This window comes from Muntiacus reevesi, chromosome 1 (assembly GCF_963930625.1).
Source record: "Muntiacus reevesi chromosome 1, mMunRee1.1, whole genome shotgun sequence".
NCBI lineage: Eukaryota > Metazoa > Chordata > Mammalia > Artiodactyla > Cervidae > Muntiacus > Muntiacus reevesi.
Window position 1 is genome coordinate 81,699,885 of NC_089249.1, and position 20,959 is coordinate 81,720,843.

At 37.3% G+C, this 20,959-nt stretch overlaps 1 protein-coding gene across 1 annotated transcript in view; it reads right to left on the minus strand.

The window, feature by feature from the left end:
- SNX27 (sorting nexin 27) overlaps positions 1–20,959 on the minus strand; it is a 76,186-nt gene that overhangs the window by 38,420 nt on the left and 16,807 nt on the right. Inside the window, exon 2 of the mRNA XM_065904117.1 lies at positions 12,159–12,390. Within this exon, the coding sequence (XP_065760189.1) occupies positions 12,159–12,390 (232 nt within the window). The remainder of the gene's footprint in view (positions 1–12,158; positions 12,391–20,959) is intronic.

Genomic DNA, 20,959 nt, shown 5'->3' on the forward strand with positions numbered 1-20,959 from the left:
CAAATAAACAAGCTAAACCTACACCTAAAGTGACTAGAAAAAAAACACAAACAAAACCTAGAGTTAGTAGAAGGAAAGAGACCATAAAGATAAGAGCAGAAATAAATGAAATAGAGACTAAATAACAACAAAATAATAGAAAAGACTGATGAAACTAAGAGCTGGTTCTTTGGCAAGACATTTTTAATGTACTGAAAGAAAAAACCATCATCCCTGAATTTTATGCCTTTCAAACAAAAGGGTGAAATAAAGACTTCTTCACATCAACAAAAGCTAACAGAAATCACTGCCAGCAGATCTACACTACAAGAATATTAATGGAATTTTTTCAGGCAGAAGGAATATGATACCAGATGGAAACTGAAACTACAATTACACAAAAGAATGAAAGACATAAGAAATGGAAATATGTGCTTAAATATAAAGAAACTCTTCTCATTTTCAATCTCTTTAATTACTTAAAGCAAAGACAACAAAATCTCATAAAATTTATCGTACATAAAGAAGAAAAATGTATAACAGAAGCACAAAGGATAGAAGGTAGAAATGAAATATACCATTAGTAAATTCTCACATTGAGAAGCAATAATGTATTAAAGATACTATTTATAAAGATGCATACTGTAAACCTAGAACAACCACTAACAAAATGAAACAAATTATATAGAAATAACATGGTATCATTACAAATATCCTATTAATTGAAAAAAGCAAGAAAGGAGGAATAAAGAACAGGTGAGATACAGATAACAAAGAATAAGATGGCAGATTTAATTTTAACTATATCAATAATTATACTAAGGAAGCAGGCTACACACACTAAATAAAAGACTAAGATTGCCAGTCTGCATAAAAAAGCAAAACACAATTATATGCTATCTACAATAAACCCATTTCAAATATAATTAAACAGGTAGGTTAAAAAGGATGGAAAAGATATCCAATGAAAACAATAATCAAAAGAAGGCTAAAGTGACTATTAGTGGCTATATGTTAACATTAGAGAAAGACTTCAGAACAAAGAACATTACAAGAGAGAATGTTTAAGGGATCAACTCATCAAAACAACATAATAGCTTCATTACACATAAAAAATGGGTAGAACTGAAGATTAGGCTTCAGGTAAACTCACTATAGACCAACCTTCCCAGTGAATAACCACAAACTCTGGGGAAAAAATACAAAAACCAATTACCTGAGGATTCTGAACAGTACCCTAAAACTGTAGACAGGAGTCAAAACATGAAGCAATTGACAAAGAGTTGGGGAGTTTCCTACTTTTAGGGAGTTTTGCTTTGATAGTGGACCTCAGTCACAAAGTAGCATAACTTAAGCAACTAAAACTCCAATAGACATCTTTCTGGATGGAGGAAAGAGAGACAGGTTCTGGGCAATCACAGATGCCACGAAATGAGTGGAGAATCCCAAAGGAGAGAGAATCAGAGAAAGAGATGACTTAACTCTATGAGAAAACATCACATACACCTCAGGCTGATTCCTCCCTAAATGATATACACACAGGACAGATTCAAAAGCAGCACAGCAAAAGCTTAAAGAATTGTAATGAGACTTGTACAACTCACAGAAGCTGACACAGCATACTCAGTTAACTGCCAGCTAAAATAAACACACCAACATTCCTCAGAAGAATATCACAGAATCCAGAGCCTGCACAATTTTAACATTCGTAATACCCAGGACACAATCCAAAATTACTCACTATACAAAGAACTCAGAAGATATGAGTCATTCACAAGGAAAACAAAAACACTAAACAGAGGACAAACTCAAAATGACTTAAATATTAAAATGTTTAAACATATACTCAATGAATACAAAAATAAAAACACACATATAAGTTCAACTGATTTTCAACAATAATGTGAAGATGTTTCAATGGGGAAAGAATGATCTTTTCAACACATCTGCTGAAACAAGATGTCCAGATTGGGGCGGGGGGAGGCGGGAATAACCTTGACCCCTAGATCATACATATAAAACAGTCAACACAAAATGCATCACAGACCTAAACATAAGAATAAAACTGGGATTTCTCTGGCAGTCCAGTGGTTAAAACTCCACACTTCTACTACAGGGGGTGAGCGTTTGATCGCTGGTCAGGGAACTAAGATCCTGCATGTCAAGCATGGTGCAGCCAAAAAAAAAAACCACAAACAAGAAAACCAGGATCCAGCCACTTTGGAAAACAGTTTGGCATTTCCTCAAAAAGTTAATCATAAAAGTTATCATATAACCCAGCGATTGTACTCCTAAGTATTTCTTTCCAAGAGAAATGAAAACAGGTATTCACACAAAAACTTGTACACACATGTTCAATCCAGCATTATACATAAGAAGCAAAAAGTACAAAAACCCAAATGTCCATCAACTGAAGAACAGATAAGTTAAATGTGGTATATTCATAAAATGGAATGCTATTTGGTCGATACATGCTACAACATGGATAAACCTTGAAAACACATATGGCTTCATTTATATGAAACATCCAGAATGGGCAAATCTACAGAGATGGAAAGTAGATGCCTAGGACTAGAGGGGATAGGAGGTTTGAAGAATGATGGCTAAAGGGTACAAAGTTTCTTTCTGAGAGGATGAAAATGTTCTAAAATTGTGGTGATAGTTGCACAATGCTGAGCATACCAAGAACCACTGAACCGCATACTTTAAATGGGTGAATTTATGATATGTGACTCAAACCTCAAAATAAAGTTATTGCAAAAACAGAAAGGTAAAACTATAAAACTTTCTTAAGAAAACATAAAAGATTTGCATCCTTGGGGCAGGCAGATTTCTTAGAAATGCAAAAAAGTATTATCCATAACAGAAAGAAATTGACAAAGCAGACTTCATCAGAATTTATAGCCTTTTTTTTTTTCCAAAGGCAGGTAAAAATAAAATAAAAAGGCAAGCCATAGACTGGGAGAAATATTTTACAAGGCATCTATCTGATAGAAGACATATACAGAATACATAAAGAACCATTACACAAAATAACAAGATAAACAGCCCAATTTTTTAAACAGGCAAGAGTAGAATGGCTACGTCAACAATGAAGATATAAGAAAAGCCAGTAAGCACAGGAAAATACACTCATCATGTGCCATTAGGCAAATGCAAATTAAAATCAGAGTGAGCTACCATTATACTCAGAATGACCAGAATTTAAAAACTGAAAATACCAAGTGTTGAAGAGGTTATGGAGCAACTGGAACACTCCACTACAGATGAGAATACAAAAATAGTACAGCCTCTCTGAAAAACAGTTTATAAGGTTACTTACACTTAGCATTTGACCCTGCAATTCCATTTCTAGCTATGTATATACTCAAGGGAAATGAAAACATAAATCTACTTAAAAACCAGTACATTAATGTTATTTCACAGCAGTTTCAGTAATAATAGCCCAAACTGGAAACAACACAAAAGGGCAACAAGTGGATGGATAAATAAATTGTAACAAATCCATCCAATGGCATACTATCAGTAATTAAATGCAATAATCTATTGGTCTATGCAACCACACGCATCAATCTTAGAAGAACTACACTAAGCAAACAAACCTAGACATGAAGGACTATTTACTATATGATTTCATTTATTTTCAGTTCAGTTCATTTCAGTCACTCAGTAGTGTCTGACTCTTTGCGACCACATGAACTGCAGCCCAGGCCTCCCTGTCCATGACCAACTCCCAGAGTCAGGCCAAACCCATGTCCATTGTGTCGGTGATGCCATCCAACCATCTCATCCTCTGTCGTCCCCTTCTCCTCCTGCCCTCAATCTTTCCCAGCATCAGGGTCTTTTAAAATGAGTCAGCTCTCCGCATCAGGTGGCCAAAGTATTGGAGTTTCAGCTTCAACATCAGTCCCTCCAATGAACACCCCGGACTAATCTCCTTTAGGATGGACTGGTTGGATCTCCTTGCAGTCCAAGGGACTCTCAAGAGTCTTCTCCAACACCACAGTTGAAAAGCATCAATTCTGCACTCAGCTTTCTTTCTAGTCCAACTCTCACATCCATACATGACTACTGGAAAAACCACAGCCTTGACTAGATGGACCTTTGTTGGCAAAGTAATGTCTCTGCTTTTTAATATGCTGTCTAGGTTAGTCATAACTTTCCTTCCAAGGAGCAAGCGTCCTTTAATTTCATGGGTGCAATCACCATCCGCAGTGATTTTGGAGTCCAGAAAAATAAAGTCAGCCACTGTTTCCACCGTTTCCCCATCTATTTGCCATGAAGTGATGGGACCGGATGCCATGATCTTAGTTTCCTGAACGTTGAGCTTTAAGTCAACTTTTTCACTCTCCTCTTTCGCTTTCATCAAGAGGCTCTTTAGTTCTTCTTCACTTTCTGGCATAAAGGCGGTGTCATCTGCATATCTGAGTTTATTGGTATTTCTCCCGGAAATCTTGATTCCAGCTCGTGCTTCTTCCAGCCCAGCATTTCTCATGATGCATATCATGGTAATCCAAGTCTATGCCCTGACCAGTAATGCTGAAGAAGCTGAAGTTGAACGGTTCTATGAAGACCTACAAGACTTGCTAGAACTAACACCCAAAACAGATGTCCTTTTCATTATAGGGGACTGCAATGCAAAAGTAAGAAGTCAAGAAACATCTGGAGTAACAGGCAAATTTGGCCTTGGAGTACAGAATGAAGCAGGGCAACGGCTAACAGAGTTCTGCCAAGAGAATGCACTGGTCATAGCAAATACCCTCTTCCACATGGAAGAGAAGACTCTACACATGGACATCACCAGACGGTCAACACCGAAATCAGACTGATTATATCCTTTGCAGCCAGAGATGGAGAAGCTATATACAGTCAGCAAAAACAAGACCGGGAGCGGATTGTAGCTCAGATAATGATCCCCTTATTGCCAAATTCAGACTTAAATTGAAGAAAGTGGGGAAAACCACTAGACCATTCAGGTATGACTTAAATCAAATCCCTTATGACTATACAGTAGAAGTGAGAAATAGATTTAAGGGACTAGATCTGATAGACAGAGTGCCTGATGAACTACGGGCGGAGGTTCCTAACATTGTACAGGAGACAGGGAGCAAGACCATCCCCAAGAAAAAGAAATGAAAAACAGCAAAATCGCTGTCTGAGGAGGCCTTACAAATAGTTGTGAAAAGCAAAGGAGAAAAGGAAAGATATACCCATTTGAATGCAGAGTTCCAAAGAATAGCAAGGAGAGATAAGAAAGCCTTCCTCAGCAATCAATGCAAAGAAAAAGGAAAACAATAGAATGGGAAAGCCTAGAGATCTTGCCAAGAAAATCAGAGATACCAAAGGAACATTTCATGCAAAGATGGCCTCAATAAAGGGCAGAAATGGTATGGACCTAACAGAAGCAGAACATTTTAAGAAGAGGTGGCAAGAATACACAGAAGAACTGTACAAAAAAGATCTTCACGACCCAGATAATCACGAAGGTGTGATCACTCACACTCTACCTAGAGCCGGATGTCCTGGAATGTGAAGTCAGGTGGGCCTTAGGAAGCATCACTACGAACAAAGCTAGTGGAGGTGATGGAATTCCAGTTGAGCTATTTCAAATTCTAAAAGATGATGCTGTGAAAGTGCTGCACTCAATGTGTCAGCAAATTTGGAAAACTAAGCAGTGGCCACAGGACTGGAAAAGGTTAGTTTTCATTCAAATCCCAAAGAAAGGTAATGCCAAAGAATGCTCAAACGACCGCACAATTGCACTGATCTCACACACTAGTAAAGTAATGCTCAAAATTCTCCAAGCCAGACTTCAGCAATATGTGAACCGTGAACTTCCAGATGTTTAAGCTGGTTTTAGAAAAGGCAGAGGAACCAAAGATCAAATTGCCAACATCCGCTGGATCACTGAAAAAGCAAGAGAGCTCCAGAAAAACATCCATTTTTAACTTTATTGACTATGCCAAAGCCTTTGACTATGTGGATCACAATAAACTGTGGAAAATTCTGAAAGAGATGGGAATACCAGACCACCTGGCCTGCCTCTTAAGAAACCTGTATACAGGTCAGGAAGCAACATTTAGAACTGGACATGGAACAACAGACTGGTTCCAAATAGGAAACGGAGTACGTCAAGGCTGTATATTGTCACCCTGCTTATTCATTTATTTTACATTCAAGAAAAGACAAAATACAGTGATAGAAAGGTGGTCAATGGTTGATAAAAGCAGTGGGAGGGAGAGAAGATGACTGCAAAGGGGTGTGAGGCAACTTTCTGGGACAAGGAAAATGTTCTATTATTGACTGTGGTGATTAGAAAACTATGCACATTAATTAAAACTCACAAAACTGGACATTTAACAGTGATGAATGTTAATGCAAGTATATTATGCTTAATGAAGTTGATTTTTTTTTTTTTAATGAAGTTGATTTTTAAAAAAGGACAATTAGTAGTTTCATTCCTTTTCTAAGTCTACAGAGGTTCTCAAAGTCTTAGGCAATTCCCCAAAGGTGCCAACATCCAATGTGATCCATTTTTAGAACCTGACCTTGATTTCTACTTCTTACGTGTCTTATGATTAAAAGTACCTCTACAAAGGATTTTAAGAGACTACTACAAGCAACTATGTGCCCATAAAATGGACAATCTAGAAGAAATGGACAAATTCTTAGACTAGTACAATCTCCCAAGACTGAACAGGGAAGAAATAGAAAATATGAACAGACCAACTATCAGTACTGAAATTAAATTAAAATTTAAAAACTCCCAACAAACAAAAGTCCAAGACCAGATGGCTTAGAAGGTGAATTCTACCAAACACTTAGAGAGGAGTTAACAGCTATCCTTCTGAAACCACTCTAAAAAACTGCAGGGGAAGGAACACATCTGAACACACTCTATGAGGCCACCATCACCCTGATACCAAAACCAAAAAAAGATATCACACACACACACACACACACGCACACGCACAAAATTACAGGCAGATATAAAAATCCTCAACAAAATACTAGCAAACCGACTCCAATGATACATTAAAAGGATCATAAGCCATGACCAAGTGGGATTCATTCCAGGGATGCAAGGATTTTTCAATATTCACAAATCAATCAATGTGATACACCACATTAACAAACTGAAGAATAAAAACCACAGAAAAAGCTTCTGATAAAATTCAACACCGTTTATGACAAAAACTCTTCAGGAAGTGGGCACAGACAGAACATACATCTACATATCAAAGCCATATATCACAAATCCACAGCTAACATTATACTCAACAGTGAAAAGCTGAAAGAAAGCATTTCCTATAAGATCAGGAATAAGACAAGGAGACCCACCCTTGTCACTTTTATTCAACAGTTTTAGAAGCCCTAGCCAAAAGCAATCAGAGACAAAAAGAAATAAAAGGAATCCAAACTGGAGAAGTATTCAGTTCGCTTGCTCAGTCGTTTCCAACTCTTTGCTACCCCACAAACTGCAGCACATCAGACTTCCCTGTCCATCACCAACTCCCAGAGCTTACTCAAACTCATGTCCATCGAGACAGTGATGCCATCCAACCATCTCATCCTCTGTCGCCCCCTTCTCTTCCTGCCTTCTCTTTCCCAGCATCAGGGTATTTTCCAATGAGTCAGTTCTTCACATCAGGTGGCCAAAGGATTGTAGTTTCAGCTTCAGCATCAGTCCTTCCCATGAATGTACAGGACTAATTTCCTCTACGATTGACTGATTTGATCTCCTTGCAGTCCAAGGGAATCTCAAAAGTCTACTCCAACACCACAGTTAAAAAGCATCAATTCTTCAGCACTCAGCTTTCTTTATAGTCCAACTCTCACATCCATACATGACTACTGGAAAAACCACAGCTTTGACTACACAGACCTTTGTTGGTAAAGTAATGTCTCTGCTTTTTAACATGCTGTCTAGGTTGGTCATAGCTTTTCTTCCAAGGAGCAAGCATCTTTTAATTTCATGGCTGCAGTCACCATCTGCAGTGATTTTGGAGCCCAAAACAATAAAGTCTGTCACTGTTTCCATTGTTTCCCCATCTATTTGCCATGAAGTGATGGGACCAGATGCCATGATCTTAGTTTCCTGAATGTTGAGTTTTAAGACAACTTTTTCACTCTCCTCTTTCACTTTTATCAAGAGGCTCTTTAGTTCTTTGCTTTCTGCCATAAGGATGGTGTCATCTGCATATCTGAGGTTATTGATATTTCTCCCGGCAATCGTGACTCCAGCTTATGCTTCATCCAGCCCAGCCTTTCTCATGATGTACTCTGTATATAAGTTAAATAAGCAAGGCGACAATATACAGCTTTGACATACTCCTTTCCTGATTTGGAACCAGTCTATTGTTCTATGTCCAGTTCTAACTATTGCTTCTTGACCTGCATACAGATTTCTCAGGAGGCAGGTAAGAAGGTCTGGTATTCCCATCTCTTGAAGAATTTTCCACAGTTTGTTGTGATCCACACAGTGAAAGGCTTTGGTATAGTCAATAAAGCAGAAGTATATGTTTTTCTGGGACTCTCTTGTTTTTTCAATGATCCAACAGATGCTGGCAATTTGATATCTGGTTCCTCTGCCTTTTCTAAACCCAGCTTAAACACCTGGAAGTTCACGGTTCATGTACTATTGAAGCCTGGCTTGGAGAATTTTGAGCATTACTTTGCTAGCATATTAGGAAGTATTAGGTTGGTGCAAACATAATTGAGGTTTCAAACTGTGAATTTTAAAGCATTATAACTTGGCTCAAACACATCTTTATTAATCAAAATACAAACCATTACAATCAACACATTTTTGCCAGTGAGAAATGTTTGTCTATTTCTGTAATGTAAAAATTCATGCCTCAGGGTTCAACAAACTCTTGAAAAGCATTTTCTGCCTCCTGCTGGTTGTGGAAGCATTTTCTGCAAAAAAGTTGTTGAGATGCTTGAAGTAGCAGCAATCGGTTGTCGAGAGGTCAGGTGAACATGGTGGATGAGGCAAAACTTCCTAGCCCAATTCGTTCAATTTCTGAAGTGCTGGTGGTGCAATGGGCAATCAGGAATTGTCATGGAGGAGAAGTGGGCCTTTTATTTTGACCAATACCAGCTGTTGGCATTGCAGTTTTCGGTGCATCTCATTGATTTGTTGAGCAGACTTTACAGATGTAATAGTTTCACTGGGATTCAGAAAGCTGTAGTGGATCAGGTGGGCAGCAGACCACCAAACAGTGACCTGATCTTTTTTTGGTCCAAGTCTGGCTTTGGGAAGTACTTTGGAGCATCTTCGCAATCCAACTACGGAGCTGGTTGTCACCTACATTCATATAAAATCAACTTTTCATCTCAAGTCACAATTCGATCGAGAAATGGTTCACTATTGTTGCGTAGAATAAGAGAAGATGAAACTTCAAAATGATTTTTTTGATTTTCAGTCAGCTCATGAGGTACCCATTTATCGAACTTCTTCACCTTTTCAATTTGCTTCAAATGCTGGCTAACTATAGGATGGTCGAGTTCTTCAGCAACTTCTCACGTAGTTGTAAGAGGATCAGCTTTGATGTCACTTTCAGTTGGTCACTGTCAACTTCCAATGACTGGCCAATACGCTCCTCATCTTCAAGGCTCTCGTCCCCTGTGAAACTTGCTGAAGCAACACTGCACTGAAAGTTTATTAGCAGTTTCTGGGCCAAATGTGTTGTTGATGTTACAAGTTGTCTCTGCTGCTTTATGACCCATTTTTGAACTCAAATAAGAAAATCGCTTGAATTTGCTTTTGTCTAACATTATTTCCATAGTCTGAAATAAATATAAAATACACAGCTAATAATAAGTCATCAGAAAAAAAAAAACAACAGCAAGAAATGCACATTAACATGATGGACAACATGACCACATTTCTTTAAGAATGTATTCCAGTATCAAGCAGTAAAGTTCAACAATGCAAAACTGCAATTACTGTTTCATCAACTTAATAGAACTGTCACAGTTTGCAGATGATATGATGCTATAAACAGAAAATCCTAAAGGTGCTACCAGAAAACTACTAGAGCTCATCAATGAATTAGGTAAAGTTGCTGGATACAAAATTAACACACAGAAATCTGTTGCATTTCTATACACTAACAATGAAATAATAAATGCTGGAGAGGGTGTGGAGAAAAAGAAACCTTCTTACACCATTGGTGGGAATGTAAACTGGTGCCGCCACTACGGAACACAGTATGGAGGTTCCTTAAAAAATTAACAATAGAGTTACTATAGGCCTCAGCAATCCCACACGTGGGCACATATCTGGAGAAAACTCTAATTGGAAAAGATACATGCATACCAATGCTCACAGCAGCATTATTCACCACAGCCACGACACAGAAGCAGCCTAGATACCCACTGATGGACAGGTAAACAAGACACAGAGCACTTACAGGACGGAGTAGTGCTCAGCCATAAAAAGAACGAGATAATGCTCCTAGGGCTTCCCAGGCAGCACTAGTGGGAAAAACCCTGCCTGTCAATGCAGGAGACGTGAGAGAAGGGGGTTCAATCCCTGGGTCGGGAAGATCCCCTGGAGGAGGGCATGGCAACCCCCCCAGTATCCCTGCCTGGGAAATCCCAAGGACAGAGGAACCTGGCAGGCTATAGCCCACAGAATCACAAAGAGTAAGACAAGACTGAACCAACTGAGCACGCAGCACGCATGGATGGACCTACAGATGATGATACTAAACGAAGTAAGTCAGACAGAAAAAAACAAATATCATATGATACCACTTATATGTGGAAATTCAAAAAAATGATACAAATGAATTTATTTACAAAACAGAAGCAGGCTCACAGAGGCAGAAAACTTAACGGTTACCAAAGGGGATAGTGGGATGGCAGGGGGTGGGGGCGGGGCAGACACATCAGGAGTTTGGGATTAACATATATACACTACTGTATATAAAATAAACAAGGGCCTACTATAAAGCACAGGGAACCATAGTCAGTTATCTTTTAATAACCTATAATGGAAAAGAATCTGACAAAGAATAGATAGAGGGTTGGTCAAAAAGTCCATTTGAGTTTTTCCATAAAATGTCACAGAAAAACCAGAATGAACTTTTGGCCAACCTGATATATATGTATATGTATAAGTGAATTACACCTGAAATTAACACAACGTTGTAAATTAACTATACTTCAATTTAAAAAAATGGTTGAAGACAAAAGGTATAGCACCTCTGTAAAACAAAACTCTAAATTTTGTGTGAATGGCTCTGAGAATACATACACCAGACTGACATAAAACCTACATAAAATTCTAGTAGCTCATTCCTATACAGGGGACAAATCTGTTTCAGAGACTGCAACTTTAAAGAGCAGATCAGCTTTAAATAAATGTAGTCTGTTTGCCAATACCTAACAGAACATATTGCACTTTTCACAAAGATTAGTGAATTTCTCATTGTACCATTACTCCCAGACTAATCAAAGGTAAATAAAGAATACTGTAACCAAGGGAAAAATTAAGTAGATTGGGCGATCACTGAAATTAGGTTTTGAAGAACAAACAAAGGCATTAAAGAAAGGGGCTGGCACATATCATCCAAATTCAAGATGGGCTTTCCTGCATATCTACAACAGCAAGAAATTGGAAATGTATAAAGTAGCCCATGTGAACTGCATTCAGAATATAATGAGGACCTTGGAGAAAACCCAAATTAACCATTCACACAGATATCTACAAAGAAAATGAAAAAGAACAAGACATGAAAGGGGTATAGGGCACGTATAGGTTCTAACATGGACAAACGGTATTACCCAAATGCTTTAGAAGATACCACATTTTAAAATTAATCTTGTTCTATATCTCTACAGAGTCAACAGTGAGACACTATTAGCAAGGAGATATGACAATAAAAGAACAAACAAAACAAACGTACACATGATTACAATAGGCCCAAATGGAAACTTAAAACTGTCTAGAAATACTTAAGCAGAAATAGGACTCCTCTTCATTACTGCAGTTCACCCCTGCAATAAATCAGGGTCAGGGTATTTTATTTATGTGTAAACCCACATTCCTGGTAGGCAAACTGACCTAGGTTGCAGTCATTTATCCCAGTGCACTAATATATATCATAAATTATAGATTGGGAGAAACAAGGCTAAGTGTTGGAGGATTGAGTTGGGCTGACACTCACCACAAATTTCTCACCATTCTGCTCCACATGTTTGTATGTGGGGACCGATATGGGCACTGCTTGCTTTTCTGTGTAATCATAAAATGATTGTCCCAACGAGTCGTCACTGGGATCTAGATTATCTGCCTCATGAGGAGGTACCGATAACACTGTCAAGATCAATTCCTTCTCGCCTGCTCGGATCAGGTCCACCACCTGCTTGTGTGTCGCCCCCTCAACATTCACGCCGTTCCTAAGGGGAAAAAGGGAGAAAGACAATCCCATAAACCAGAAGGGTCCAAACACCTTAGAGCTCCACCCTCCTGCCCCCACTCCAGTGTCATGAAGTGTGAACCAGAAAAGAAAAGGATCAGTTTGGTTCCAGCAAAGCTGTTTGTGTTTTTACAAATCATAATGTGAAAAAGTGTATGTGAACTCAAGGCAGGGGGAAAAAATGGTAACAGGTGAGAAGACCTACTCTTCCTCTATACTAGAACTCCACACACAGTCTTAGGAAAACACACGGGAAGGAAGGTGAAGCTGAAGAGGAAACAAAGCTTTTAAAGCTAAAGAGTCCAATTTCGTCATCCTAACTAAGCATGTGTACAATACAATAAAGTGACTTTTAACAATCCTGCCATTTGAACTGTTCTGTGTCCTTTTAAAACTCCGTGGAACTGGGAATTTCCCAGCAAAAAGAAAAATTTTACAAAACGCGCTTCCATAATTTGTAAAGACTCAAAAAGTGTGACTGACTTAAGATAGTTATCTGACATTTGTATCTGATTTCTCCCCATATATTCAAGTCAGTCAACTTCATTTTCCCTTATATCAAGTTTCATCACCTTGGGAATTAAATGATCATATCTTCATACACACTAGTTTCTTCTACTACTCAGTTTTAAGAAAAGCAAGGAGATAACATCTCTAAAATTGTATTATCTAACCCAACATCCTTTGTTCTCTCCCAATCACTTCAATTAGTCTGTTTTAGCAGTCTAACTACTTTTTTCTGTTCTGTGCTGTCTCACTTAAAGCCCTGTGTAATCAGTTCAAACTAAAAAATGTACAGTTAAGGTTACATAGTAAATCAACCTATGCATTCTCCTTCCTGTTCCACTGTGTATATAAAGGCTGAAACTAGGAAAAGTACAAGGTTTGGAAGAACAATAATTTTGTCAAGAAAGATGCTGAGTTTCACAAAACTCACCCAGCAAACTGAGCTACCTTCCCAGAATGCTGACCCAGCCTGCTATCTCAGCAAAAACCACTAGGCAGCTAGCTGACCTGGAGGTTCCCTCCATAGCTACCCCAAGAGGGTGAGGAAATACACACCTGGCCTTTAGTCAATCTGACAAAAGTTTATTTACCCTTTAAACTTTTTCAGTCCTGTTCCAAATCATTAGGGTTTTTCCTTCTTGAAAATGATGCTGAGTTTAGTAACAAGCCTTCCACCAACTTTTCAATCACTGGAACTGTCTGTCAGCGTATGATATCTGAAATATCCATTTATATAAACAGAACAAGCAGGAGATCATCCAGCCAAGCCTCCTTCCTTATTTCGGGTCTAACAATCTAGCCAGTAAATTCAGCACTCTTGACATTTCACAACCTAAAATCTAACTTACACACATACACACACACATATAATATAGCAATTTTACAACTGGCTAGCTATAGAAAAAAATCAGCCCCCTCCACCGATGGAAATTTCAGCTTTTAAAGTTCAGGTCAGGAGAAGGAAATAGCAACCCACTCCAGTATTCTTGGCTGGGAAAACCCACGAACGGAGGAGTCTGATGGGCTACAGTCCGTGGGGTCGCAGAAGAGCTGGACACAACAAAACAACAATGATTTATGTATGTATCTATATCCTGCTGCTCTATTCTTCTTCACTGCAGCATACGACAAGGTTACTGAATATAGTCCACTGTGCGATATGGTAAATCCTTGTTGTTAAAAAAAAAATAAAGCTCAGATCAGGTCAGACCAGTGACCAGAAGAAGTGGTCAGTTCTCTGACCATAAAGCAGGATGATAAAATAGAAAATGGGCTTTGGAGAGAGATCTACATGGGCTTAAATCCTGGCCCTGCCAGAACTGATCTTAATCAAGTCATTTGATCTTTCTTACCATTGCTTTCCACATCTATAAAATGGAGACAATAAGTCCCTAACAGATCACTGTGAAGATTAATGTAATATAACATTACATGTAATGTAACATGTAACTTGCTAAGATCAATGTCTGAATACTCACATTAGGTGTATTAAGGAAAAGAAGTACTATGTAGCTATGTGTCATGAAGAGATTTTGGTTAAAGAAGAAATGGACAACTAAAGCTGGAGACTGGTAAAGGATTTCATCTAAATCTTTGATCTAATTAGCAGTTCTGGGAAATGTTTTGATGGTAGAAGAAATAAAATTGAAAAAGTAAAAGTTAAAAAATCAACATAGAAAATTTGATCTATCCCTAGGAATCAACTTAACTTACAAATATCCTTAAGTTTAAAAAAAAAAAAAACAAAGTGAAAAACTAACACTTCAGAGACTGAAGAAAACACCTTATACACTAAAAATGTGGTTTTTATGTGAACACAATCAACTTTATGAGATGAGCTCTTGGGGAAAAAGTTAAGAAGCAATGCTCCACTCTTATTTTTCAGCTCCCTAATTCTTCCCCTTTAAAGGATTCCTAATCTGGGCTACTCTGTTGATAGGCTTGTGGCAGCCTCGGAGGAAAATCAGTGAACCCCTACAGAAATTGTATGTAAAATTGTATTTGTCTACATATATGCATTTTTTTTTCAGGGAAGAGGGCTAACAGCTTTCATCCGCTTCAAAAAGGAGTATGTAATCTCAGAAAGCTTAAGAACTACAGCTTTCAATACATACCTCCACTCATTCAGTTTTCAAGTTAGAATACACCGTTCCTACAGGTCCCTCACATAAATAAACCCTGAAAATCGGCAGAGAAACTTAAGTGAGGCTTACTCTAAGAGCAGCCAGCAAGCAAAGAAATTTGCTTGGGTTTCACTTCTTTAACAATAAGACCACACTTCAAATTGGCTATCATCCCAAATCCCTCTTGAAAAAAAAAACAAAACGAACAGAAACAGGAAAGAATTACCAGTATCATATTCTAAACACACTTGGTAATACTTATCTGGTTCAATTACAGAAGGAATATTATACATTCGACAATTTAATACAAGCTTGAAACTTCTTCAGAGAATGAAATGGGTCAGTAAAAACCCCAGGATGTCGGATTTCAAAAAGCGTCCTCCATCCTCAAGAATTAAGAGGCCTTCATACTCATAAAAATGTTTATGATACCCTTTTTCTACAGGAAGGTTACTATACCAGGCTCATATTAGGTGTGGCCCAGTCTGATCAATTCTGAAGACATAAATGAATGTAAAATATAAATTCTGCAATAAAGGGAACTTGCAGCACTAGAGACTTCTGGTTCAAAGTGTGGGTTTTGGAGTTAAGAGACACTTCGGTTTAAATGCCAACTGTGCCATTTAACAGATGAGACATTAGGTAAATAACTCAATCTCAATATTATTGAACTTCAATTTCTTAACCCAAATGGGGCTAATAATACCCTCAGCTAAGAGAGTTGCTGTAAGACCTCAAATGAGATAAAGCTCTAGAATACAGTAGTCACTCAACAAATGGTAGTTACTCATGTGATATTAATTATATCAGCTAGGTGAGCAGGTTGGAAGTATTTGGGGCTCCTGATGATACAAACCCTTTCTATGAACAATTTCCCTCGCGTTTCGTTTGTCTGTGTAACATAATCCAGTTGCCATTCATTTGAAAATAAATGATTGAGCTCTCGGCCAGTGATAATAGGAATCACAAGATAATCAACTTCAAAAGCGAACTACCACATCAGAGAAGCACTGAATTCTACACCACACAAAAGTAACTAACCACCCAGTAGGTTCTACCCATCAATGCTTCGTCCACAAAGAAAGGCTTAAACACATCATCAAAATTTTTCAACAGATACATGATTAAACAAATACAGCAAAATGCTAATTACAGAATCCAGATGGTAGGTAAAATAGGTATTCATGTGCAATCCTTCAATTTTTCTGTATGTTTGAAATTTTTCATAATACATTGTGGAGGGAAAAAGGAAGGCTTCTTTCCAAGCCTCCAAAAATATCCACAACTAAGGCCAATTTTTTCCCCCTTAGCCAATTAGATGATATCCAATTAATTTGTGCCTTCAGCATTTTAAAGATACACTTTGATAATTTTAATAAAATGCCCTTCATTTTTTACATAAGACCAAAACTTGGCCCCATCAAGAGGCCTTTAGCTAGCTAATAAGAGTGACTTCAAGCCCTCCCCCTGGTGGCTCGGATAGTAAAGAATCTGCCTGCAGTGCAGGAGACCAGGGTTCAATCCCTGGGTCTGCAAGATCCACCAGAGAAGAGAATGGCAACCCACCGCAGTACTCTTGCCTACAGAATCCCATGGACAGAGGAGCCTGGTGGACTACAGTCCACAGGGTCACAGAGAGTCAGACACGACTGAGCAGCTAATACTTTCTTTCACTTTTCAAATCTAGCCAGCTGGGGAAACTGCAAAACTAACATAAATACTCCCAAAAAGCAAAAACATGCTCTAAACAGTCAGGACTTGTATACAGTTTATGAAGGAACCTATATATAATGAAAGTAGGTATGGATGGAAAGATGACAGAGTCAATCACTACATGTGGCACAGGAAGGAGCCCTTCCATGTGGCAAGCACAATATTGCTTTGACCCCCTGTGACATGCAGGAAAGCAATGAAAGTGTAGTTAGTCTGAAGCCTGTAAAAAACAGACAATAAATTCCTATAACTGCAAGCAGTAGGACACACTTCAATTCTAGAGGTCAAAGTATAATGGCTACATGTTCACCCAACAGTTAAATTAAAAAAGAAGTTTTGCCAAGGATATGGAAGAATCAGAATTCTCCTACATTGCTGATGGGAGCATAAAGCTAAAACTATCTGGCAGTTTCTTTAATACTTATTTTTATTTATTTTGCTGCTCCAGTTCTTAGGCGCAGTACCTGGGATCTTTATTTGCAGCATGCAAACTTAAGTTATACCATGTGGAATCTAGTTCCCCCACCAGGGATTGAACCCAGGCCCCCTGCACTGGGAGCTTGGAGTCCTAGCCACTGGACCACCAGGGAAGTCTCTGGCAGTTTCTCATCATGTTAAATAGACATTTACTATATGACCTAATAATTCCACTCATAGGTATCTACCCAAAAGAAATGAAAACATGTCCATACAAACAGTTATAGTCAAATGTTCACTGAAGCTTTATTCATCATAGTCCAAAACTGAAAACAACCAAATGTCCATCAAGACGTAAACAGAAAAACTGTGGCATATTCAAGAAATGGAGTATTACTCAGCAATGAAAAGGACCAAACTACTGATGTCCACAATATGGATGAAACCAAAAACACACTGAGCGAAGAAGACAGAAAAGAATCTGCTTGATTTGATTCCATTTATTTGAAGTTCCAAAACAGACTAAACTACTCTATAGTGATAATAATCAGACGGCAGGGAACAACACGCACACGCACACGGAAGCTTTCTAAAGTAACAGATGTGTTCTGTATCTTGACTGGTGTGGTAAATCTATACTTTTCTCAAATCTAAAATTGTCAAAATGTGTGCATGTAAACTAAGTGTGTATATAAGCTAAACCTCAATAAAGCTAATTTTAAAATTACACAATATCCTCATTTATAAATGTGAAGTAGTAGTCATCAGAGTGAAAGAGCCCCTATTCAACTTTTAGCTTACTCCGAATTTTTTTTGCTGTTATTGAATAATGTTATGAAGATCCTAATAGATGAATCTATACACATATCTGCAGTACAAAATTGTTTAATGGATAAAACACATCCTTTTTCCTTCACCTCCCATATCTTTGTGGAAAATACTTCATACTTTCATACTGAAAATACTTTCAGTACTTTCATGTCTCACAAGCCTAGTTCACAGAAATAATAAAGACAAAATTACGCCAGAACTAGTTTTATCCCTACTACTGATGTGGCACTGTCTTAACATCCTATAAACAACAGAACACACATGCTATTTCGAGTCCAGTGAGTGTAGCTAAGAACCTCAGCAATGGATGAGTACAAAGTTAAGCCAGAGAGCAACAGCATCTCTCTCAAGTTTATTAAAACCACAACATGAGAAACAAACTTCAAACTCACTTAACACTTGATTAATACTATTATATTACATTATAAATATAATCAACCTTTTTAGGAGTCCTAGAATCCCCTTGTTAGATTTTTAAGCATTCAAAACTATAAAGCATTTTCTTCTCACAGAGTATTTGAAAAAGAATTTGTTCAGCCAAATAGCTAACATTAGCAAAACTTTTAATGACACTGAAGTACATCAAGCAGATGACTTACAACTTTTAAAAAATATTTAGAAAGACTATATGCAAACATGGAAAAGTCTGTACAGTATGCAATATGCAAAAAACAAAGACTACCTATTTTGTAGGTTTTTGCATTTAAAATATAAAAATATTATCAATTGTGATTATGAGCATATAAGATATTTTTGTGCCAAAAATAGGCACGATATGTAAAATATGAAAATAACTGAGTTAGGATAATTATGGAACTATGGGTAATTTTTTAAACCTAACAAAGTTTTTCCATCTTTTCAATTATACAAAGCTGTTTAAACAAACTCTCTATCTTCTCTGTAATATATCTTCTTGGAAACTGGGTGAACACTTTACAAGTTAGAAAAAAACAGTCCCCTGACACGTTAAAAGAAAGACATTTCCTTTGACTTTTCACTGGTTGTGACTGCACAGTTGCATACAGTTATACTAGACACTAGACTATAAAAAGAAACCACTCTACTGAAATGTAAAGACATGTCCTTTTAAATTTTGCAGTTAAATAAACTGGCTGGTTTAGGCTGACTTCTTTTCATCCACCTCCGCCTCTTTGCTACCTTACTTAGGCAAACAATCAAGTCAGGGAACATCTTTATTGACTAATTGTCTCAGGAATGATACTGTACTTTGCCCTTACACTTTGGAGATAAGGGACTCAGGCATGCATAAGCAACGAAAATAGCCAAAGGAACTCAAGCTTGAACGTGTCCACACCAAGGTATAATTCCAGATTACTAAATATCAAGAATTTTTTGGAATTCTGTTGCAGAAATAACATTTTAGGACACCTAATTTACTGATAGGAAAAGAGAAATATAATTAGAGAAAGTAAATGAGCAAAGGTTTCTAAAATGTTTGCACTTTTTTTTAACAAACAGTAAATCAGGTTAATGATTTTAAAAGTGCAAAAATATTATCTCAATTACTTTTAGTGTTAACATATGGAAAATGAGATGATGACTATACAAATAGGTTAAATACTCTTGGAAAGCAATTTCACTGGTAATATGCATCCAAAGTCATAAAAATGTTCATTTTTTTCTCAACCCCAAGTGACCTGAAGATTTATCCTAAGGAAATCACCAAAATATGAGTTCCATGAAGACCAGAACTTTATAGTGGCATGTAGACCATTCTCAAGTATTTGTGGGAAGAAATGAAACAATTCTGAACACAGAAAAAGCAAAGTGCAAGTATGTTCATTATTATTTAGGTTGTTTCCCAATTTCTGTTCTTATAAAAAGTCAACAATAGGGGGAAATGAATGGTCAAAAAAAAATTATGGTAAAACAATTTGACTATAAAGCAATCATTTAAAATTTTAAATATGAACAAGATAATCTAGACATATATTTGAGTCAATGCTAAGAAACGGATTATAAAAATGCAACTTCTAAAAGATAACATGGGAGAAAATCTAAGTGACGGGAATGACAATGAGATTTTAAACAACACAAATGTGATCCATGAAAAAAAAAACTGCTAAAATGAATTTTATTAAAATTAAAAATGTCCACTCTGCAAAAGATACTATTAAGAGAATGAAAAACAAGCCACAGACTAGGAGAAAATATTTGGAAAATATATCTGATAAAAGACTTGTATCCAAAATATAAAAGAACCTTAAAACTTAAAACTCAATGGTAAGAAAACAAGCTAAAAACAGGCAAAAGATCTGGACACCTCTGAAGAGAAGATACACAGATGGCAAATAAGCATATAAAAGTTACTCAACATCATTCATCATGAGAGAACTGCAAATAACATTAAACACCTATTTGAATGGGTCTTTAAAAGATGATAATATCAAATGCTGGTTAAGATGTGAAGCAACAGCAACTCATTCAATGGTAAAGCCACTTTGGAAGACAGTTTGACAGTTTCTTTAAAAGCTAAACATGGTCTCACCAATAATATCCAACAATCACACTCCTAGGTATTTACTCAATAGAATTTACAACTTATATTCACACAAAAACCAGCACATAAATGTTTATGGCAGTTTTATTCATAATTGCCAAAACCTGAAAGCAACCAAGATGTCTTTTATATGTGAATGGATAGACAAAAATGGTACATCTAGACAATGGAATATTATTCAGCTATAAAAAGAAATAAGCTCTCAAGTCACGAAAAGACATGAGGGAATTTTAAATGCATATTGCCAAGGGAAAGAAGCCAATCTGAAACAGCATTGTTTGATTCCAATTAATTACATGACATTCCAGAGTAGGCAAATATCAGTAGGCTGCCAGGGCTTTGGATGGAGTGGAGGGATGAGTAAGTGAAGCAGGGGGGATTTTTACTGCAGTGAAATTACTCTGTATGATACTGTAACACTGCATACATGACAGGAT